General features: G+C 42.0%; 1 protein-coding gene across 4 annotated transcripts in view; it reads right to left on the reverse strand.

Annotated features, from left to right (window-relative positions):
* Nucleotides 1-24,976, reverse strand: part of STRADB (STE20 related adaptor beta) — a 106,821-nt gene that overhangs the window by 64,053 nt on the left and 17,792 nt on the right. For all 4 annotated transcript variants that reach the window (XM_033944585.1, XM_033944583.1, XM_033944584.1 and 1 more), the window contains 2 exons: nucleotides 10,883-10,939; nucleotides 4,716-4,796 (listed from right to left, as the gene is read on the reverse strand). In XM_033944585.1, the coding sequence (XP_033800476.1) occupies nucleotides 4,716-4,796; nucleotides 10,883-10,894 (93 nt within the window). In that variant the 5' untranslated portion in view covers nucleotides 10,895-10,939. The remainder of the gene's footprint in view (nucleotides 1-4,715; nucleotides 4,797-10,882; nucleotides 10,940-24,976) is intronic.

Raw genomic sequence — 24,976 nt, forward strand, 5'->3', positions numbered from 1 at the left:
GATGCTGCTGGACAGGGGGGAGTTAAAACAAAGGGAGAAGGGCTGCTGCTGGATAAGGGGAGCAGTGAAGGGGTGGTGATAGACACAGGGGAGGTAAAAGGAAGGGAGAATGGACAGCGGGAGCAGGCAAGGGGTGGTGGTGGACAGCCGAGGAAAAAGAAAGACAGAAAGAAAGAAATACAGAAACAGGCTAAGGAGAGAGAGAGAGAGAAAGAAAGAAATACAGACACACACACACATATTCTAGCACCCGTTAATGTAACGGGCTATAAGACTAGTTACACATAAGTTCATTTGAATATTGTTTGTGCACCGAAGTGGAAATTTATTATACTTTATTGAAAGGAATAATTAGAAAGGAAGAAATCTGCGTTCAGTTCAGCTATAATTCTTCATGCTCATCATTGGAGTTATGAAAATACTCTTCAGATAAGTGCGATGATTAAAAATGGGTGCTGTTTCACTTTGATTTGAAAAAGCTTTCTGGTAGTCATTTTTCTGAACACTATCACCGATATAATATTAGATTTTGAATACTGGATGAGTTTCTTTTTATATTTCTAATGATATACGTATTAAGAGAATGGCACGGTGACTGTTACTTGCAGCTAGCCGTGGGTAACCCGCAGGAATGGGGCAAAAAAAAGATTGGTTGCAGCAGGTAAGGGGACAAGACAATCATTCACCATCCCGTGGAGCGGTGAATCAAATTTCAAGTTTTATTAAAATTTGATTTGATCACATCAAATTCCTAAGCGACGTACAAAAATTAAAAAGAGTACAATTCGAAACATACAATCATATTGATTACTTACAAAGGACAAAATAAACAGGTATTTGCCCTGTGTTGCCTCCCTTCCCAACCCTCCCGGTCAGCAGCCTTCTTCACGATGATTCGGTCCAGCAGTCTCCTCTCTCCTGATCGCCGCGGTCCGGGCATCTCTTCCCCTTGTTGGACCATCTCTCTCCCTTCCCCTCACTTTTGTGGGCACTTTTCAGAATCGATGTTTTCTCTCCAAGCGGCCCGGACATCACAGCCTTCTCACAAGTTGCGAGTGACACTTCCAAAGCTTCTCCTCTGAAGCGAGCTGCCCAGGTAGAAACAGGAAGTTGCATCAGAGGAGAAGCTTCAGGGAAGTCACGCGTGACTTGCGAAAAAGCTGTGGCATCTGGCTCCACTTGGAGAGAAAACCTTGATTCTGAAAAGCGCCCATGAAGGTGACGGGCAGGGAGGGAGGGAGATGGCTCGATGAGGGGAAGAGGTCAAGTGATGCCAATGGGGAGGGGAAAGAGGAATAGACACCAAAGGGAAATGGGGAGAAGAGAGGAGGGAGCAGACGCCGCATGGAAGTGGGGAGGGAGAGGGGAGAAGATGCTGGAAGGAAGTGGAGAGGAGAGAGAGGGGAGAAGACGCCGAAAGGAAGTGGAGAGAGAGGGAGGAGCAGACACTAATAGAAATGGGGAGGGGAGCACATACTGGATGGAAGGAGGGGATAAAGAAAAAAGGGCACATGCTGGATTGGGAGAAGAGGATAGAGTTAGTGAGATACTGGAAGGGGTGAGGGGGAAAGAGGTGGCAAGCTGTAGTTAGACACAATGAAAGGGAAATTGAGGACTGGGAAGTAAGATAGTAGGCAAGAGGTAGAAAACAAATTGAGAAAGAAGAACTGAAAAGAAAAGAAAAAGAAGGCAAAGGGAGAGGAGAGAGAGATACCTGAGCATTGGGGGAGGGGGAGGAAACAGACACCAGATCTGAAGGGAGGAAAGGAGAAGAGAGATGTTAAAAACCACCTGGGGAGGGAGTGAGAGATGGAAAGGAAGAAGACAGAGATGCCAGACCGTGGGGGGATCGGAGGGAAGAAGATGGGTGCCAGATCAATGTTGGGGGGGGGGAAGAGATGGAAAGGAGAAGCAAACAGTTTCTGGTAGAGGCATAGAAATAGAGCAGATGCCATATGGAAGAGGCAGTGAGAAGGCAGACAGAGGAATGAAGGAAGAGCCTGACGAGAAGATGAGGAAAGCAGAAACCAGACAACAAAGGTAGAAAAAAAAATTCTATTTCTTTTTTTTTTTTTGCTTTAGGATAAAATAGTATTGTAGCTGTGTTGCTAAACATTTATAAACAAAGCCCTGCCATCTGAAGATCTCTTCCTCTAGTTCAGCAGCCAGAACTCTGATTTATAAAATGACAATTGTACAGAATATTGTTTCTTTTTATACTTTAATAAAATAAGTTCAGTATAAAACTATTCATGGCTTGTGCGAATGGGATCAGATGGTTTGCAGGGATGGGATGGGGCCAAATTTTTTCCCCGTCATTTTCTAATACGTATGGAAAAAATATATTGAATTAAAGAGTATTTTAGGACTGCAGGATTGGATGCTATTTGTTCTGCCAAATTCCTGTGGAGGGATCAGCATAAAGGGGGTAAAGTAGGTTAGAAGCAAGACAGTGTGGGGCAAATTCTCTAAAGGACATCTAACTTTAGGTGTCCACAATGTGGACGTCCATCGACTAGACGTCCAAATAAAGTGGATAAGCCTAATTAACGACTTTAACAAGCACTAATTTATTTTTAAATTATTTTTTGTTTTCACTCGTAAGGGATACTTGTTAGGCTGTGTATAGTATCTATCTCTATCTCTACCTTTCCTATCGAAATATGTTCAATAGAATTCCTTTCTGTATTTAATTGTTTCATTGTAAACCGCTTAGGCCAGTAAAATGTGGGAGTGGTATATCAAATTCTTAATAAACACAAACACTAATTGGAAGTTAGACGCTGGATGCAATTCTACAAACAGATGTCCACAATTTTGTGGATGCCCATCGGAAAAAGTCACACCTAAAAGGATAGGAGTAGGCATGGTGTGGGCGTGGCTTCAACTTAGACATCCATTTACAGACTCACATGCTGTTGAGCATACTAAGGTGTCTACCTAACGTCTAAAATATAGGCATTGCAAAAGCAGGTCTACTTTTGAGTGTGAGCTGGGCACTAGGTAGACTCGATTTAGGCATCTGCATATAGGTGAACAGGGCTTTATTTTTTGGCGCATAAAGGACTCCAGTTTGATTTTAAGGTCAAAATATGTCTGATAATGCATTACTTAATAATAATAATTTATTTTCTTATATACCGCCCAACCGGAAGTTCCGGGCGGTTCACAGCAAGAGAAATGAGACATATCAGCAAAGACACAAAATACCGTACAATTCAGTGGAATACAATACAATGAAATACAATATGATTCAGTACAATGTAATATAATGTGATATAATTGCATAAATTTACCAAACAAATAGGTTTTTATCGATTTTCTGAACTCAAGGTAAGATTGGGATTGGGCAATTAGAGGGACACAGCCAAGAGTTCATTTTCCCCCAAAATATATATATATATATATATTGCATACTAAACCTTCTATTTTGGGGGCTAAAGAGAACTATTTGTTAATAATGGTAAAAGATATTTAATGATGAATAACTCAAGTATAGCACATGAAATATATATCACACTAAACCTCATTTCCAAAAGGTTTTTCTGCGTACCGTGTGCTTTGTGTTTTTTAAAATTTTATTGTTGGTAAATCATTTTGACTTGGTCATTTTAAAAGTAGCTCGCAAGCCAAAAAAGTGTGGGCACCCCTGTACTAGAACAATGGCCTTTGTATTCCTCTGGAACTCTCCATCCACAGCACAGACTTGGCCACTGGTTTAAATCAGGTTCCTTCCTTACTTAGTCCAGTGCTGACTTAACAAGCCTCAATAAAAATGAAGTTGGGACAACTGCGACACTGACATATAGATCAGTCCTCAGTTAATCAAGCAAAAGGATTTCATTCAAATACTAGGGCAAGATTCTCAAAACTTTAATACATTCGATAAACTGTTTTCCAGCGGTTTAGCCTGCACGCATTTTAGTGACGGATTATCAAAACAGATTATTTCTGTCTTTAGTGAGGTTTATAGCAGTCTCCAACAATGGCATGCAAATGTGCTCTCTAACATTGAAATGAACCCTCCGGTGAATTCTTAAAAATCACCGAGGCATTTTCGAAGAGCGGCATCAGCTTTTGGCAACAAAAAGCAGCGACTGGTCCAGGGGTGTCGTTACAGTGCCACCACTTGTGTTTTGACTATGGCTAATGAAAAAAAAAAAAAAAGTGTAATGAAAAAAAAAAAGTGTATCTAATATATTTTGAAGTGGAGGGTAGTGAAATCACGCTTCTTTTGAGTTTTGGGGAGAGACAGGCAAAAATGTGCACTTGTTAAAAGCCAACATATATGATACCCTTGTCTTGTGTGTTTATGGCTGTGGGTCTTGATCAAATTTTACATAAAAAACAAATTACAAGATTTACCTGAATTATAGTAGGTTTTTTTTTTTAGAGAAAGGCATGTTTTATGCGCGATTGCCAGCAGGAGAGTGTGTTTTTTGTTTGGTGTTTTTTTACGGTGTTTTTTCTGCACATGTGCTCATCAGCGATGGGCACATGCAAATGTAGGAAATCTTCACTGCTGTCTGCCGATCTTATTTGCATGCGCAATTTTTTAAGAATGTCTCAGGTTTTTAGATTCGGTATCAAAACGGCTGCGTTAGCAGATCATCACTTTTTAATGCAGGGTTTTGAGCCACTAATAAATCCATAAAGATGTCAAGTGGTACAGATTATACCAAACTAAATGTACTGTCATTCTGGCATCATCTTACCAAGTATTGATGGATGCTAGTCTCAGACTGTTTTCCTGGCCCGAGAGATTCAACTGGTGTTCGTGTGATACAGAAACAATCCTGAAAAAAAAAATATTCATTCACTTCCACAAAGAGAATAAGTGGGTTGCACTGCAGTTTCTGCATAGCACTAACAAAAAATGAGTCACTCACTGCAAACTTTGAAGAGCATGATACCATCCAGTTTAGTATAAATTCAGGGCACTATTGAATTAGGAATTTCAAGACATTTTTATCACTGTCTCAAAATGATGTTAACCAATTCAAACTTGCTGCAATTTCAATGAATTTTTTTAGTACTTTAATTCAAACATATATAACAACAATTAATATTCAATTGATATAATTTATCTTGTTTTTCAGATCTCTGATGTCACAATAGCAAATCCAAACTTCTTCATGCTAAGGAGTTACATATCAAATCTTCACTTCACAAATCCCCTTATCATTGCAATTCTTCTATATTTCATATTTTATCAACGCTGTTTTCACCATTAAAGCTATTATTTTATATCAAACAAAAACTAATAACTTAGCTTTTTTTTTTCTTTTTCAAGTCAGCCAGGGGGGTTCATTCTGCTGACATGCACATGTTTCGCTGTCACACCGTCTCAAAGCAAACTCCCCCTTTGCTCCTGCTCCACAGTCATTCCTCAGCTTAAATTTCATTGCTTCAAAAAAATGGCTCAATAGATATAATTTATCTTGGTTTTTTGGACATGTTTCACTCAAGGCTTCTTCAGGGAAATCAGTGGTACGAAAAGCACAGGGGTTGGAGTAACAACCAAATTATCTTCAAACATCAACCAAATCGAAATATCTCTCTTGCAGTTAAGAAAACATATCTTTTCTCCCATCAACACTGCGACTATTCAAAGACCACTGTTTGAAAAAAATGGTGGTCTTTGAATAGTCACAGTATTGACAGGAGAAAAGATATGTTTTTTGGAACCACAAGAGAGGTATTTAGATTTGGTTGGCATTTGGAGAAAATCTGTTTGTTACTCCAACCCCTGTGGTTTTGGTGCCATTGATTCCCTGAAACGGGTTCTGTTGGGAACAGGACACTCCAACCAAAGATAAGTTTTATAAGTTTCATTTGGATTTAGAGAAACGATATTTATACCATTTTGAAAAAGATTAAGAGGGTTTTTTTTATGACCTATGATTACAATATGACCCATCTACTTGATCAGCTTTGGCTGTTGATGTGATCTACAGGGTGTATGATGTCTTTTTCATAACTTGCAATCAAGAAGTATAAACAATCTAATGTTGATTATCTAATACAGTGGTTCCCAACCCTGTCCTCGTGGACCACCAGGCCAATCGTGTTTTCAGAATAGCCCTAATGAATATGCATGGAGCAGATTTGCATGCCTCTCACTTCCATTATATGCAAATCTCTCTCATGCATATTCATTAAGGCTAGCCTGAAAACCCGAATGGCCTGGTGGTCCTCCAGGAAAGGGTTGGGAACTAGAGAATGACACGGTGACAAAATTCATCACCGTTCCCGTCCCCGCGGATAACCGTGGGAAATAATCCCATGTCATTTTCTAGGTGTGATTGGCCCAGGCTCGTAGGCACCTGGGCCAATCAGGTCTTAGGATTAGTGGGGATGGGTGGACCCGCTATGCCTAAAGCCTGATTGGTCCAGGCTTCTAGAGCCTGGGCTGATTGGTCCAGGCTTCTAGAGCCTGGGCCAATCAGGCCTTAGACTTAGCGGGAATGGGCTGGGAAGGGGCGGGCCCATCTCATTTCGACGAGACGGGCCTGTCTGCTGGATGGCAGCAAGACCCGTCCAGCCGGCCAACATTTAAAGGTTAGCTGGGGGGGAGGTTAGTTGGGGGGGACTAAGGGGCTCATAATTGAAAGCAAAAAACGTCCAAAAATCGGCCTAAGTCAGCACTTGGACGAACATTTCCCAAATATGTCCAAGTGCCAATAATAAACTAAACTAAACTAAACTAAAATTTAGCTTTATATACCGGGTCATCAACCAACGGAAGCTCGACTCGGTTAACAGTAATTAGGAAAAAGGAGTATTAATAAAACAGCAGCATATTAATAAAAACGGGTTTTGGACATATTTCTAAACGACCTAGGCCTTCATAGTGCTGCTGAACAACCAAAGCTAAACAAGGCGGTTCAGAAGGAGTGTCAAGGGTGGGAGTTGGGCGGGACGTGGGCTGGCTTAGACTTAGTCATACACCATGTATAACCGAAAGTTATACAGCCCAGGATCGACGGAACTTGGATGTTGTGACTTAGACCATGTAAAACATGGTCTAAGTCACAAAAACCCACTTAAAGTCACCAGATAAGCACTGCAAACACATAAAACAGACCCCCACACACTACCCCAGTGATCACTGACAGCCCCCACTCCCATAAAAATATTAATCACACCTTTAAAATTCACCCTCCAGACCATCATCACCTAGCAGCCTGGCATAGGAAAGCCTAGTCGTCCAGCACAGAGGCGGCTTAAGCCATCTTGAGGGTGGGTTAGGGACTCATGGAGAGGAGGACCCATGCCCATAAGTCCTTGTAATCACTGCATTGATACTTAAACATGTGCACTCCCCTATATACCCCCAAAACCCTTTTGTACTGGCATTTAAGTGGCTCCTGCAGCCATAAAGGCTATCAGGGTGATAGACAAGTGGGTCTAGGGGATTCTGGAGGTGGTTTGGGGGACTCATCATGACCTAAAAGGGAGCTGTAGTGAGGTGAAGATATGGCACCCTTTTTGTGAAGTTCACAGCAGTACCCTGTAAGGTACCCCATTATTTAGGTGCCATGTCTGGGTGTTCAATCCATCACTTTCCAGACCCCTCCCACGTCCAACAGGGCTTCTTCTAGGCGTTTTTGACTTGGACAAAAAGTTGGACGAAAATGTGGTATAAAGATGGATGATTTAGCGACTTGGACGATCAGATCTGCAGGACGTATAATTAGATGATTTTCGCAAGAAAAAAAATTTTGGACGTATTTTTCGAAAATGTGTCCTAGGCCAATCTTGAGGGTGGACGACTTGCGAATTAGATGACTTGCAAATTAGACGAAAACGGACTTAGACGTCCCTTTCGATTATGCCCCTCCACGTGTATAACCCTTGATGGAGACTATCCCCCCTTTTACAAACGCCATAGCACTGTTTTTAGTGCCAGCCACGGTGGTGACAGCTCTGACGCTCATAGGAATTCTATGAGCGCGGAGCTGTTACCACCATGGCCGGTGCTAAAAACTGCTCTATGGTTTTGTAAAAAAAAAAAAAAAGGGGGGGGTATGTTGAGAAATATAACTTTAAAAAAAAATTGTTTGAGCTGTTTGGGAGGCTCGAGAGGCTGTGGGACATGCAAATAGGCAAAAATTTATTTTTTCTTATTTGGGGCTTATTTAGCTTCCTTGATGCCAAGGTGGTGTAGAGCATGATTCTGAATACCATCTCGAATGGTGATTAAAAGGTAATTAGCTATTTCCAGTGACTGGATGCTGCTACATTATCTTTGTTTGGGGACAAGATTACTGATATTCCCCAAAGGCTACAAGAGGCCGGGCCCTAGGAAGGGCTATACCTAAGGTGGCAATACATCCCATTTTCAACGGGACAGTCCCGTTATTGGACCGACCGTCCCGTTGTCCCGAGCCACCGCTTCGGGACGCCAAAATGTCAAGTTTTTAGGGACAGCGTCCCGAAGCTGTGCGCGGGGACAAGGGGACGGTCGGTCCAGCGCCAAACCCCCGCAGTGTTCTCTGCACCTGCTTCCGCTGTGTTCTCCACGCCCTAATCCTGCTGCTGTCGTCGATGTTCCTTCCCGGGCTAACTCCAGCATTCAAATTGAACCCACGCTCTGGGACTCTAACGTGTGCATGCCAGCTTCCCTTCTCTTCCCTCCGAAACCGGAAGTTTCATCCTCGGGGGGGAGGAGAAGAGAAGGGAAGCCAGCACGCACACGTTAGAGCCTCGGATCAGGAGTTCACTACAGGCAGCGACAGACGGAAGCTAACGGTGACACAGAGGGAAGCTTATAACTTACTTCGGGCCTTTCTCGCTGCCGGGTCCGACTCCTGCCTACTTTCTGTTTCCGCGAAGGCAGGACCCGGCAACGAGGAAGGCCCGAAGCAAGGAAGTTATAAGCTTCCCTCCGTCGCTGACCTATGGAAGATAGGTCAGCGATGGAGGGAAGCTTGCGACTCTGCCGATGGGAGGGATGGGAAGAGAAATGATGCTGCTGCCCCCAAGGGGGGGAGAGGGGAAGAGAAAAGCTGCTGTTGCACCCAAGGGGGGAGGGGGGAATAGAAAAGCTGCTGCTGCACCCAAGGGGGGAGGGGGGAAAAGAAAAGCTGCAGCACCCGAGGCGGGGAAGAGAAAAGCTGCTACTGCACCCAATTGGGGAGGGGATAGGGGAAGAGAAGTGGTGCTGCTGCACTCAATTGGGGAGGGGATAGGGGAAGAGAAGTGCTGCGGCTGCACCCAATTGGGGAGAGAGAGGGGAAAAGGAAGACCAGGGAAGGGAGAGGAGAGGAAAGAGATTTTTGTTTTTTTTTAAAATACCGCCTATCAATGTTATCTAAGCGGTTTTACAATCAGGTACTCAAGCATTTTCCCTATCTGTCCTGGTGTGTTCACAATCTATCTAACGTACCTGGGGCTATGGAGGACTGAGTTACTTGCCCAGGGTCACAAGGAGCAGCGCAGGGTTTGAACCCACAACCCCAGGGTGCTGAGGCTGTAGCTCCAACCACTGCGCCACACACTCCAAGACCATGGGAGGGAGGGAAAGGAAAGGAGCTACCAGACCATGGAGGGGGGGGGAGAGATCAGGGTATATGGGGGGAGGGGGAAGAGACAGATGCCAGACCAGGAGGAAGGAAGGAGAGAAAGGAAGAAGAGATGCCAGATAATGGAGTGGGAGGGGGAGATGGAAGGAGAGGAGAGAGATGGGAAGGAGACAGAGATGCCAGTCCATGGGGTGGAGTGGGAAGGAAGGAAGGAAGGAAAGGAGAAGAGAGAGATGCCAGAGCATAGAGGAGGGGGTGGAGACAAAAGCTGGAAGGCAGTGAGAGGGACATAGGAAGGAGGAACCGAGGACACTAAGGATATAGGAAGAGGCACTAAGGACATAGGAAGGAGGCACTGAGGGCACTAAGGACACAGGAAGGGGCACTAAGGACATAGGAAGGAGGCACTGCGGGCACTGAGGACAAAGGAAGGAAGGAGGGAGGGAATAGAAAGGGACAATTGTTGGGTCTGAGTGCAGAAAGAAAGGATGCACAGTGAGAAGGAAACGCAACAAGAGACTCATAAAATCACCAGACAGCAAAGGTAGGAAAAATGATTTTATTTTCAATTTAGTTATCAAAATGTGTCTGTTTTGAGAATTTATATCTCTACTATATTTGTCTATTTTTCTATAGTTACTGAGGTGACATTGCATATTTTAAAGTCATCTGCCTTGACATCTTTGAAAACCCCCCAAATATAAATGATAATTAACATTTTCTCTGCATATAGTATGCTTTGTGGTTTTTAACAAATTTTATGGTTACCATTATGAATTAATAAGATATTATGTGTACATGAAAAATGAATGGAAGAAATTGGTGGCGGAGCTGGGGTGGGATTGGGGGTGTGGCTAGGGCGGGGTTCGGTGCGGGACTGAATATTAATAATTTCCCGTTTTGATACAAAAATTAAATGATCACGTTAGCTATACCTTATAGGCTCCTTAGGAATAAATTTCTCTTCCCTAAGATTTTGGATGTGGTGGGAGGGGAGGAATGCAGTAAGGGGAGAGAGAGAGGGTGAAAGTGGGATTGTCTTCTGCTGCTAAGAGGAAGGCTATGGGGGGAGGGGTAATGCAAACAGTTGTATTTGTTGAACTTTTATTTGTTGAACTTTTATTTTGATAGATTTTGATATGTTGTGTGCTCTTTTTCCCCATTCAGCAATAAAAAGATTTGAACATGAAATTGGAAAATTAAAAAAAATAGATAAAATATTTGTTTAACTTGATTTTGTACCGAACTTTTCAAACCACCCTTGTATATTAGGACCTTACCACTCTGTATGATTTCTAGTGTGCCAAATACACTTAGGGAGGTACCAGCTTCTCATACAAACTAGACCTACTTACCAAGCAAGACATGGAATCTCTTTAGGTCTCTGAATAAGTCACATGAACCCATTTGTCCTAGAAGCAAAGATCAAAAAAAAAAAATATCAAGCAATCTATTGCATTTATCACCCTCCTTCCAACTGGAGAACAAGACAAAGTAGATCAAATTAAAAAAAAAGAATAATATAAACAGGATAAACAAATACTATAAAACCAATCAAATGGCAGACATGTAGAATGGCATTTTCAAAAGGACATCCAACTCAAAATATAACAAATGGACATCCATCTCGCATGTATTTTTGATCAGGTTCGAAAATACGTGAGATGAATGTCAATGTGCTGGTAGCATTCACAACGTAAAATGGATGTTCATAAAACTGAAATGCCCAAATTATAAATGAGACAAAATAAGGGATATCTATCTAATAAAATGGCCACACAGATGTCCATGCACAGCAGAGTGGTACAGATGTATTTATTGGATATTTAGTCCATCCTCCCAAAAAGCCCAGAACAGGTTACAAAATTGCCTTCACAATAATTCACAAATAAAATAAACATTCATAAAAGTAATCACAATTTAGACAATTAAAATTGCTATAAATTAAAACTAAGATCACTCATCAAATATTTTTTTTAATCTTTATTCATTTTTTAAACTTTCAATAAGATAGTTAGGCCTAAATTCTCTATTAGTACGTTTAACTTAGGCGTGCTTTGGACGTCCGGTAAACGTAAATACCAATTAACTATATTTAGGCGTGAGATAGACGTCCCGCGAAATAGACGTGCGCAAAATAGACGTCCCTCGTCGCGCAAAATAGACGTCCCTCAAAATAGACGTGCGCAAAATAGACGCAGGTTTCTGAACCGTCTCTAATGGACCCGTGATAGACCTGAGTACGGGTTTGTTTTTTGTTATTTGTTTTTTTTAAAAATTATACTTTATATATACTCTTTATTATCACACATTCAGCATTGATAAGTATAGGATGATGAAAAACATAACTAAAACACTGTATCAGAATTGTACAATTTACCATTAATACAAGGAAAAGAAATATGTTATGTTTCAAAGGAAAACTAGAAAATGAAACGTACCGAGTGGGTGTTGAACTTACATTATCAGTAATGGAAGGTGGGAACCAGTAGATGTGTGCTACACAGAAAGCTATACAAGAATGTCATACTCACCTCATATTAGAAGTGGAAAGGATAGGACTTTGAACACCATATAGACTTTTTATAAACTTCGTTTAACTTCCACAAAGACTGGCAGGAAAGGCACCCTAAGTCATCCAATAAGCTTTCTCTCGATTTGCCAGAGACATTATTTCAGAGAGGATAGTTTAGAAGTGATATCTTGCTCCAAAGAACACTCTCCTGGTCTTAAAACATTCCTACTATCAGCTCATTCTTCACAACAAGAAACAGAATCAAAACACAGATTAAACCTGAATGTGGCTTCCAGTTCACAGGAAGAGGAAATAGCAAGCAGCACAATGCTGATCTCATTGTGACATCATCAAGGTGCACCTGGAAGGTAGATATACCACAAGTAAAAGACAAGCCGGGACTTGAACTCACAACCTACAGATGATCAATATAGTGCTTTTACTCACTAACCTACACTTGTGTCTCTGGTTCCCCTGTCAAAGCATACCTTAGTGATGCAATGATTACCCCTTGTCAAATCTTGTACCTAAAGCCATTTCTGGAGACTCCCATTCCCAAGTCCCCACCATAGCTCAGTGCTTAAAAGCACTGCCTGTATCTTCCAAAGGTCAGGAGTTCAAGTCCTGACTAAGGTTACCAAAGACATAATATTTTTTTTTTCCACCCACCCAAACATGCATGTGAACCTCACTTCCCAATCTTCACTTATTTAATTTGTCATTGTGTTTGGTGGAGGTGGTTCATTCTGCTGTACTTTTTTGTATAACAGCGATATCGGCGTGGTTTAGGATGTAATTAACAGTGTTGATGTAGTGCGGAATTGCCACCGTAAGCACGCCCAAGCGGCACAAACACGTCATCGCGTTTTTTTGCGTTGTGACATCATAGAATCGGCTGTTCTTCATACGCAGTTATTTCCTCTAAAATGGCAGCTAGGAGACAGCCAAATTTCTCCACAGAGGACTCCAGGCTGCTGGCCAGGCTCTTTTTAGGGCATGAGCACCACTATTTTAGAGTGGCAGGCCATCGCAGGTCATACCTGCAGTTCAGGGACTCCTGGACCCGCCTGACCCGGCGGTTCAATCGTAGAGCCTCCTGTCCCAGGGAAGTAAGTATTCCAAGTCAGGCCCTCACAAATAATCATGTAAAATGTAATGATGGAAACCTGTCTCAATCAAATTGTTCATGTTTTTGTGGGCAAATTTTGATTCCTTTTAAAAACTACAATTGTGCATAATAAATCTTTTACATTGAATACTGAAATTAAAGCACATCCCAAAGGAGCAGTAGTAGGATTTCAAATGTCAAATTCAGCTCCTAGAAGGCATCTATTCCATTCACAACATGCACACAACTAATTTTTGGGTCACAAGCTTCGCATTTGTAATAGAAACATCTTGAAATCAACTTTGCCAAATTGCTGCTATGTCATTTCAAATACCTTCACCTTTCCTGGATCAATCTGCTGGTCTAGGGAGATAGTGGCATGACGTTTAAAGTGACAGCGTCAGTACCCTGACGTCAGGGGTTTCAAGCCACGCTGCTCCTTCTGACCAAACTATGTTATTGCCCCTGCTGTATGATTGTAAGCTCACCAGGACATGCTGTAATGTGGGGCAGTGCTGATAGGCTACAGCCTCAGCACCCTGGGGTTGTGAGTTCAATCCCACACTCCTCCTTGTGATGCTGGCCATGTCACCTCAAACCCCCCCCCCCCCCCCACTGTCCCAGGTACAGTAGAGAGATAGCGATGCCTCCAGCACAGAAAGGGGAAAGAGCTGGAGTACGTGAATACATTCATGTAAAACATGTGGCAGAAGGGGGTAGAGGCAGGCAGCAAAGCGGATAGCGGCTCTTGGAGGGCAGCGTGCTCCATTTTTATGTGCTTATAGAGGTCAATACTTAAGTAAACATGTTATGCCACAGTGCTAGATGGCACTCATCATATCCCTCCCTCTCTGTTCTTTCTCTCTCTCTCTATTATCTAGGTTGAGGATCTCAGGAAAAGGGGGCGGCTGCTGAGGCGCCAGGAGCGGGCCTTCCTTGAGGGGGTGAGGGAGGAATTGCGCGCTGAAGCCGGTGAGTAATGAGTCCAGCGTGTGTTTCTTTGTGATCAGCCTACCAGAATAAATAGATGAAAATGCTTGAGTAGCTGTCAACCATTCTTAATCATAAAATCTGCAGTAAAGCTGCTATTGTGATATCATGTCACAATGGCTTTATGGTGTTCTACTTGCCTCACTTACTTACGCTACATTTTGATGTTTACAGTGGAGTAGGTGCTTTGCATCCTGTTATTAGCATTTGAAGAAAATAACGTAGTAAATAATGTCATGTTCAAAAGTGTTGTTGACATATCTGACTGTATCCTATTTCTCTCTTGTCAAGCAGCACCGCAGGCACCCCCTCAGGAGGCCCCGCAGGTGATGGAGGGAGCCCCACCCTGGTCCTCAGCAGAGGAAGAGGAGATGGAGGAGGAGGAAGAGGAGGAGGAGGCCTGGCAGCCCTCAGGACCGCCCACACCACCACTGCCCCCTGGACCTCCACCACTGCCACCTGGACCTCCACCACTGCCCCCACCACTGCCCCCTGGACTGCCTGCCCCACCACTGCCCCCTGGACCCCCACCGCCTGCCCCACCACTACCTCCTGGACCACCACCACCATCCCCTGTTGGACCTTCCCCTTCCCCCACCCACAGCCCTTCCCCTCACTCTCCTGCCCTTCCTGTTCCCATCCCACCCCCTTTCCTTGCTGTTCCCCCCCAGGAGCAGCCCGACCAGCCTCAGGAGGGGGCAGCCAGGGAGATGGCGGCCTACTCTGCCATCTTGGAGGAGGTGCAGGTAATGAGAGGGTGTGTGGAGAGGATGGAACATGCCCTCTTGCGGCTGGTAGCCGAAAGAGGGCATGGTGCCAGCAGCCATACACCCTCTCATTGACTGCACCTCCTTCCGCCCCCCTCGCCTGAGGTAGCTCAAGCTGCTCTTGGGGGGCACCTACCCTCTTTCCCTGTGTTATGTGTATGTAAATAGTTATTTAAAAAAAAGTTTTAAGTTTTTAAAAGTTTTAAAAAGTTTATATTTTAATAAAAAAGTTGGTTATAGTTTAAACTTTCCTGTGTGGTTTTAACCATGTAGCATCAGCAGTTTAGTGGACAGAGTCCAAGGTAGATAGGGGTTCAGGAGGGACTGCTGAATGGGCCCTTTTCAATATACAAGAAGGTGACATATAGAAAGTTTGACAATCTTTATTGGGGTCTGTCATTCATTCTATTACCTGCTAGCCACTCTGATGTCAAATCATTGCAGAATCTAGGAAAAAAGTAAGTGAATGCAAGGGTATATGCAACTATAGGTAGATAACGACATCTCAGCTATGATGTGCAAAATAAGGCAGTCCCTGTTCCAAAGTAAATGGCTACATAAGGAAGAAAATATAAGTCACTGTGGTAGATTTGTTGTTAAGGAATAGGGTTACTGCTACTAAGAGTTGGCTCCACACCAGGAGAATCCAAATGAGACATGTGGGTTTTTCTTCCTTTCACGGAAGGTGATGGAAGTAAAGGCCACATACCTCAATCTATCCTCCTGGTTCTTGAGCTGCACTATTTTGGTTAAGCAGGTGTGGAAACCACAAAGATGCTCACAGCTGCACTGCTCTCAGTAATACAAAACTCCATCTGACAATACTGCAGTTGCCTGTTTAAGACACCTGAAAACAGAAAAGAGGAGAAGCTGGTTTACACAAGGTTCACAAACAGGGGGTTCAACCCCCAAGGTCCATATCTATCCTCCCTTCCCTGAAGCAATGTGTTAACCTCATTTATGTTGAGCTGCTGTTTGTGTGCATATAACAGCAGGAATGCGTGCCATGGTGTTCTATGAGGCCAACATTATCAATTTACTATTGTTCCTGAAAGTCATCAAGGATACCTGTGTGAAGAGAACAATAGAAGTGTGAAACATTTATTTCACTCATCAGAAGAGTGACTCAAGTGAAGAATAGTAGAGTATCATTCTCACCTACAACTGTTTGGCTAGGTGCAAGCTGGTGTGCTGAGCTGATGAGCAGAGTTAACCTGAAATGAAGAATAGAGAAACTGTTAACAAAGATCTATGTCTCCAAAATGAAACACTGAAGTTGTGGCAGAACACACACCTAGAAGTAACAGAAGTGCTAACATACCTTTAGACTCCTTATTAAAAATGGCAGCCATTAGCCACTCATTAGGAGTTTTCCACCTGAACCATGTACACTGATTGGATGTCCACTGAATGGCAGTGTTCCCCCCCCCCAACACACCCAACCTGTTCTTATCAATGAGTTAGTACACAGAACCATTCCTCACCTGATTTTAACTTGCCTGTAATTTGATTCTACAAAGAATTAACTTTAGCTCTATGAGTAAACCCTCTCAGATGTATGAACACATCCATTTTACTTATATATCCATATTTCTACCAGCAAAATTTCTACCAGCATGGTCTTTATCAGTCTTCTCAGTCATTTTTGTCAGCCCTGTGGAATGAAGAGTAAGAGATATCAGAAATAAAATAACTATTATAAACAATAGCACACAATGAAAGCCCATAAAGAGAAGTCAGTTTTTGCTGGTTGGTTTCTTTAGTTCTATCATAAGGACACCTAAGTAGCTTACAAAATATCATTCTCACCTGGACTTACTATCTGAGCTACTTCTAGAAAAGATAAAACAACATATTAGAATGACATGTAGCTTGTTAATGGCTCTGTGGAATAGAGAGAAATGGGAGGCAGAGATAGGAAAAAAAAAAGTAAAAGACTAAGACAGAGTAAAGTCTCAAACATCTGCATAAGGAATAGAACAGAATAGAAAAGAAACACTGCTCACCTGGACCTTCTTATACCCATGCACGCCTAATTAACGTCTGACGTCAGTAGGACGGGAAAGGTGTCTCAATGCCTATTGGGCACCGTTCGGGTGCGGTTCCTTGGCCCGCTTCCTAACCACGCCTATCACACCTCATTGGCTATTCTATGGGGGTGTGTTTGAACGTGTTCTACAAGTAGCCTGAAAAGATATCTTCACCTTACAACATGGCTCCAAAACGGAAATCGAATTTCTTGCATGGAGAGTTGCAGATATGGAAAATGGAAGTGGGGCAGACCATGACATTTTGAAAGCAGGGAGAGTGGTGGGTGTAGGCATCTGTGTGTAACCTGGCCTGGCCCCTTCTTTTCCCTAACAATTGATTCCCCTCCACACTTAACACAAAATTTAAGTCCTCAACAATCCCTCACACCAACACCCAGAAAAATCCATAAACGAAAGAAATACAGATAATGGGGGTGGGGAGGAGTGTCAAAGGCAGAAGGGAGTATAAAGGAGAACAGGCAAGTTTCATAGCACAAAGTTTCATCATTGAGGAAACGGAACACCACAAACACCAACTCACATGAGGGGGTCTTACATAGGCAAAATGGCTGTGCCAAAGCTTTCTATATACTAAGCACGCCTAATTAGCGGCGGACGTCATAGAAACCGTTAGGATTCAAATCTAATTGGATGTGCATTGGATGTGGTTTTGCAATATACAGCTGTAGTGACGTTGTAGTCATTTCCTTCACATCTCTAAGCTCTATGTTCTAAACAAAGTTACCTCTATAGCTCTATGCCTTAAGGCATTGCTTTTTTTCATCGTCCATACATCAGGGGGTTCAAGTCTTGAGTAAGGTTAGCAAATAGGTTATATTCATTTCTCAGCCAGGACACCTGGTAACTCTTTAGCCTTGCCTTTACATATCAATATTTTGCTTCAGCTTTTATTATGTGCAGCCCATTGTCTAATAGTTAATGCAACCTGTTCTCTCTCATGCTGAACACCCTCCCCCCACCAAAAACATCCCCCCCTAACTGGATCATTCTTCAACACCTGTCCAAGCCCTCTGAAGTTTGATTTAACTCATAGAAAACAAATATGAAATATGTATTAAAGAATTGCAGCACAAAGAACGCCTAAACGGAACCGATTATTTACAGTCCTATATGCATTAGTACAGTGCTTAGAATGAAGATTAGCGTGTGAGAAAAACGGAGCTCCACCTCACATGCATTCAAGCACACTTGGGAATATGGGTTTGGGGCTCAGTGAAAGCAGCCTACTATGACATTATAGCTAAACTCCTTTTCCCTTAGCACTTCACTAAGATATGATATGACAAGGGAACCAGAGGAATTGGAGCTGTGGGTCAGTGAGGAAAGGCACTCTCTACCAATTGTCCGGCCTTTGAGGGTTCAAATCCCAGCCTGTATTTTACTTGTGGCGTATCTGCCTTCCAGGTGCACTTTGATGATGCTTTCCACTTCTTATAGGAGTTGAATATAACATTTCTCCATTTAAACATGGCATACGTTGTTAGTTTTTATCGTGGTAAAGTATACATTTCTGAAATGGTGAAGAAATGGCAGAAAGCGGTATAAGCAAATCCAAACTGCTATAAGCACAAGAAAGCATTTGTAGCTCAACACGCTAATGCTCCTTTTCTGAGCTTTGCCATCTAAAACTCCCCAGTTCGACTCCCACCTTTGCTAATTTTAATAAGGTCCTAGTTTTTTGCTATTAGCTCTTATAACATTTCCCTTTGCAGGCAAACCTATTTTCAACTTACCATGGCTCGGACATCCTAAGCAGTGATGAGAGCACATTAACCAGGCGATCCACAAATGTCATCTTGCTGTCAGAGGAAAGGTGTCTCTCATCACTGCTTAGGATGTCCGAGCCATGGTAAGTTGAAAATAGGTTTGCCTGCAAAGGGAAATGTTATAAGAGCTAATAGCAAAAAACTAGGACCTTATTAAAATTAGCAAAGGTGGGAGTCGAACTGGGGAGTTTTAGATGGCAAAGCTCAGAAAAGGAGCATTAGCGTGTTGAGCTACAAATGCTTTCTTGTGCTTATAGCAGTTTGGATTTGCTTATACCGCTTTCTGCCATTTCTTCACCATTTCAGAAATGTATACTTTACCACGATAAAAACTAACAACGTATGCCATGTTTAAATGGAGAAATGTTATATTCAACTCCTATAAGAAGTGGAAAGCATCATCAAAGTGCACCTGGAAGGCAGATACGCCACAAGTAAAATACAGGCTGGGATTTGAACCCTCAAAGGCCGGACAATTGGTAGAGAGTGCCTTTCCTCACTGACCCACAGCTCCAATTCCTCTGGTTCCCTTGTCATATCATATCTTAGTGAAGTGCTAAGGGAAAAGGAGTTTAGCTATAATGTCATAGTAGGCTGCTTTCACTGAGCCCCAAACCCATATTCCCAAGTGTGCTTGAATGCATGTGAGGTGGAGCTCCGTTTTTCTCACACGCTAATCTTCATTCTAAGCACTGTACTAATGCATATAGGACTGTAAATAATCGGTTCCGTTTAGGCGTTCTTTGTGCTGCAATTCTTTAATACATATTTCATATTTGTTTTCTACTTGAAAACGTTCCAAATCTTTAGCCATTCCTTTGCTTAAACTTATTTGAGTTCATCCTGACATGATACCTAATGAAGCACAGACAGTTAAGTCAAGCAGCTGTAGCTCTATCGGTTAGGAGCCCAGCCTGTGCTGCTAACATCCAGAAGTTGTGGGTTCAACACCCACCACGTCTTTTAATTGTGGCATATTACTGGAAGATGCAGATTGATGAGGTCACAATGAGGTCAGTTTTGTGCAACTGAACACCTCCATTTTGCAATGAGGGAAGCTGGATTGTTAAGGTGTGTATCTGTTTATTCTCTTTTTAAGTGCTGATAATGTGTGCTGGTTTTTCTTTGCTTTCAAAAGAGAGCCGATTGCAGTGCTGTTTGTTGAGACAAAAAAGGGGGTTGTAAAAGCCATGTGAAAATTATATTATGGTTTGGGATGAAATGTGGTTTGTTATCCATGCAATATAATGTGTTCCATTGTTATGGTGTCATTATATTTATTCGGACAGAGAAAAGATGAAATATACCTATTGAAATTCACTATTGGAATTATTGATGAAAAACACAGCGGACGTCTGCCTCGCGTCTAACAAAGAGCCGCAATTACGATAGTTGAAACGGCATTGAAATCCAAGCTAGACCAGGGTTTCTTACGTCTACATAATTCACGAGATTTAGACGCACGCGTTCGCCCAAGTAGCGCCTATCTAGCGTCCCCACTTGGCACGCCCAACGGAACGCCCATGGAACGCCCACGTCCAGAGCTGCAGACGGGACTATGCGTTCAATAGACGTTAGTTCGTTATGTACTACCTAGGGACGTCTATGTGTCGTTAATTACCCAATTAACATCAATTAAGACCCTTAACTCCGTAATTATTCACTTGCAGCGGACGTCCAAAGCACGCCTAAGTTAAACGCAGTAATAGAGAATTTAGGCCTTATTGTCTACTTTAACATTACTTAATATACCATCAAATTCAAACTCACATCCCATATCCCCCCTCCCATATACCCAACATTTATTCTTAAGCATAAGAGATCATAGAGTGTTCCCTCCCCCCCCTGGACGTGTATGCAAAAAAGGGGAAAAAAATTATACTCATTCTGTACAGTGATTTAATGGCTCCCATACATTGCTAAATTTCTTAAAATGACCCTGTTGTATAGCTATTGCCCGCTCCATTTTAAAGATTTGGCACAACGAATTCCACCAAAAATTGTAGTTCAGCCGATCCCAATTTTTCATTATTTGCTGTATGGCAACCCATAATGAGCAAAAATTTATTATTAGTAGTAGAGATTTGACTCAGCTCTCATTGCAGTACCAAATAACACAGTGTCATATGATAATGCCACCGGATTTTCCAGCAGATTGTTCACTTGACCCCAAATGGATTTCCAAAAACTAAGTATCAATGGACAATAGAATACTAGATGATCTAATGTCCCAGCTTCGAGATGAGAGTGCCAGCATCTATTAGACTTAGAGCTATCTAATTTTTATAAACGAACTGGGGTCTAAACTGCTCTATGCAATAAGAAAAACCAAGTTTGTCTCTTAGATGCCGACGCCGTACATCTCACCCTCCAAGCCCAAATTCGTGGCCATTGAGATGCATTAATTTGATGCTTAATCTCAATGCTCCAAATGTCCCGCAGACCATTCTTTTGTTTCTTATTCAAAAATCCAGATATTAATTTATACCACTGAGCAGCCTGGTGTTCCAAGAAGTCCACCTGAAAACATAAGATCGACAGACTATATTGATCAGTTAGATTTTTCCATTCAGGGAACCCCTCCTGAATGGCCTGCTTCAACTGCAACCATCTATAACTTTGTGATTTGTTAAGACCAAATTTGTGTTGCAATCATGAAAAGTAAAGCAGCTTACCATCTGATATAACATCATCCAAAGTACGTATTGCCTTCATCCAATGCTTCCAGATGACCTTAAATCCACCAATTTGAATCTTGGAGTTCAGCCACAGGGTCTGACACGTGGATTTATGGATTGGAATAGGTGTTAAATTAATGATAAATTTTAAAGTTTGCCACGTGTTTACTAAAATTCTATTGTCCTTATACAGCCTAGGCATCTTGATACTTAGAATGTGCACTAATCTCAGTGGAGACATGAGTTGCCATTCCAACCATAACCAGTCTGGGAGATTTTCCATGAGCTCAGGAAGGATCCAGTACATACCCTGACGCATAATATAGGCTTGATGGTACCTATGAAAGTTGGGAAAATGTATCCCACCCTCCGCAATTGGCTTTTGTAGAGATATTTGAATGATACAAAATTTAAAATAAATAAGTTTTTACAACCTTACAAAATAAAAGGAACCCATCTAGAGTCTGAATAACAGAAGGAACAAGCCCGTTTACGACCCAGTTTCCAGATTAAATAAATTAAATGAAGGACATAAACACTTCTCCCTTAGTGATCATAGAGAACGTACAGGAGTATAAATTAGCAAATTCTCAGATATATATCCTGGAGTTTGCTTGAATAACTTTAAATGCCAATACTAAAGCCTTAAAAATTCATCTTTCTTAACTGGAAGCCAATATACAGAGGCTAGGAAAGGAGAAAGATGGTCAAAGGTGCCAAGGTTCTTTAACAATTTCAAAGCAACATTCTGCACACACTGAAGTTATAATCTAATGGTTATGGTAGTGGGGTTAGAATCAGGGAACCCAAGTTCAAATCCCACTTCCACTGTTTGTAAATTTTACTTTTATTTGTGATTAGAGAATGACACGGGGCAAATTTTTTCCCGTCCCCGCAGGAACTCATTTTCCCGTCCCATCCCGGCCAGTTCTTTTCCTGTCCCTGTCCCATTCCTGCAAGCTCTGCTCTCATCTGCACAAGCCTCAAACACTTTAAAATAGTAAGTGTTCGAGGCTTGTGTGATTAAGGCAGAGCTTACAGGAATGGGACAGGGACAGCGAGAAAACTACTCCTCAGACTTGTCTGCCACTCTGTTAAAAATGCTCATAGGCCCTGATTCTATAAAAGACAGCTTAATCAATTCTGATAATTGAAGGCATCATTAAAAACCAATTTAAAATAAATTAACTTGCTAGTAGACATCTACCACTTCAAGGTGGTCGATTTTAACGCCTACTGGCACTTAAGAATATTTAGGCACTGCTAGACACAATTCTATAGATGGCTGCCTAGAAGTTAATTACCAACTGTGCCGAACAGTGCCTTGGAGTTAGAAGCCATTTATAGAATCAGGGCCATAATACCTGAAGCTGTCATACAGCTTGGTATCCCTTGCTGGTTTAACTTTCAGGGGAGAGAGAAACAGCAACTACTGGGAGATTAAGGAGGTGTCATTCCTTAATCCATCCAGTAGACAGCTGCTCTAATCAGAGCACCTTACTATAACGTGGACATACCTATACAAGGTCTAAATAATTGAAGACCTCCTTTTTAGACACAGACAACACTATTCCTTCTGTAATTTCAGCTGGATATCCATATTTTGGACCCTCTCTAGTTTCACCCAAAACAAGCCTAGACTATACCCCCTTACTGTACAGACATTCTACAGATGTCCGTATCCTGCCTTTATAAAATTTGGATTTGGATGTCCACATACTATGAATGTCAGTTTTCAGATGTCTAAAACAGGAGCAGAGCTTTGAAACTAAGCACCATAATGAAGCAATACTAGAAATCAGACTACTGTGGAGTCCCCAGGGAAGTTCTGGTACATTCCAAGATTCCAAAAATATCGAAGAATCAAGGATCATTTAATATTTATATGACATAACATTAAGGGCTCCTTTTACTAAGCTGCAGTAAGCACTAGTGTTGCCTGATTTGCAAATTCTAAATCAATTCACTGATTTACTTCGATGAATCGATTCACATCAATTCACTTTCTAAAAAATCTGACTCCCCAATTCAGTGAGTCCTAACTCCTGACATACCTCTGGGCATCCTAAAATAGCAGCAGCGGTAGCAGAGACCAGCTTGGCAGAAGCAGCACAGTAAACAGGCTTCTCCTGGTCTGGCCTGCCATTCAGCGGGCAGTGCGGGGACAGGCCAGATGCCGAAGAGATCATGGCTGCCCTGCACTGCTGGAGATTTGCCGTCCAGGGGCTCCGAGAAAGGTACCTGGGGGGGGGGGGGGAGATTTTAAAAAGCAGGGGAGGTACCGGAAGATAAGCCACGGCTAATACTATGGGGCAGCTTATATTCCAGTTTTTAAACATAGGCCACCTTTTCTGTGGCCCATACATGGGTGCGGCCTATGAAGAGGGGCAGCCTATATGTGAGGAAATACAGTAAATGTTTTTATTTCATCATATTTCTTAAAGACTGCCTTGAGGAAATGTCATATTTGTTATTACTGCATATTACTGTCATTTTGATACAGTTGATATGAAGAAATAAAGCATTGAAACAAGCAAATACTCCTTTTTGGGCAGTACTGAATGGCAGTGAATACAATGAGTAATACTAAATAAGCACGCACATTCGCAAAACTCAAGTCGAAGGGAGGACTTGTGTTTCTCGGCTTCCAGGAGCTTTTTAAGAATTTGCATGAGCACTTTACAACACAAAGCTGCCTATCACGTGACCATCCATTGCGAAATTACCACCATAGAAGACAAGTTATGAAATTATTAATTATATAGATTGGTTAGAACTCTATGAGGTGGTACAGATATAAATGGTGCTATGATGGTCTGATGGCAGCCTGTGTTCTGTTTCATACACTTGAACACTGTAGGTTGTGGGTCTGAGCACTATTTAAATTTTTTTTTTAATGATTAGTATTATATCTATAATATTGTGATATGAATTTAGATATCAATAATAAAATAACAGCACTGACTTTTTTGTTTAGGGGAATTTATCATCAACCTAAAGGATTCTGGAAACTATCCACTTTTGAGATCACTGATTTCCTGTTCTACAGTTTCAGAGTTATCTGTCCATGATGGTGTTTCGGTCACATCACATATCACCTAAAAAAAGAAAAAAATCTAACCACCCAGGAACCACCATAGATAAGTTTGTGATAAAAACCAGCAGAGTAGAAAAAGAGGAAATTGAAAAAATTGCCCAGTTTATTTATGCGACAAACTCTTCTTTCTGTCTGATTGAAAACCCATACTTCATTAGTATGGTTCAGTCACTGAGATCAAGATACAGTCCACCCAGCAGAGCAGATGTTGCAAGGAAACTGCTAGATAAAGTGTATGACAGAAAAATGGAGCAATGTTCAACAGGTAATGTAATGTCAACTATAATAAACTTCAGAGCTAAGGTAGAACCATTCAAGAAATATGTTTGCCGAAGATATTTTAAAGAATGTCACACAAGTAAACTGGTGGAGGTCACTTATGAAGCACTTGGACTTAGAGACTGTTGAAGTAATGTTTTTACTTTTAACAGAAGCTTCTTCTACTGGCATAGAAAGAATATTCTCTTGCATTGGACT

Source organism: Geotrypetes seraphini, chromosome 5 (genome assembly GCF_902459505.1).
Source record: "Geotrypetes seraphini chromosome 5, aGeoSer1.1, whole genome shotgun sequence".
In the NCBI taxonomy this organism is placed as follows: domain Eukaryota; kingdom Metazoa; phylum Chordata; class Amphibia; order Gymnophiona; family Dermophiidae; genus Geotrypetes; species Geotrypetes seraphini.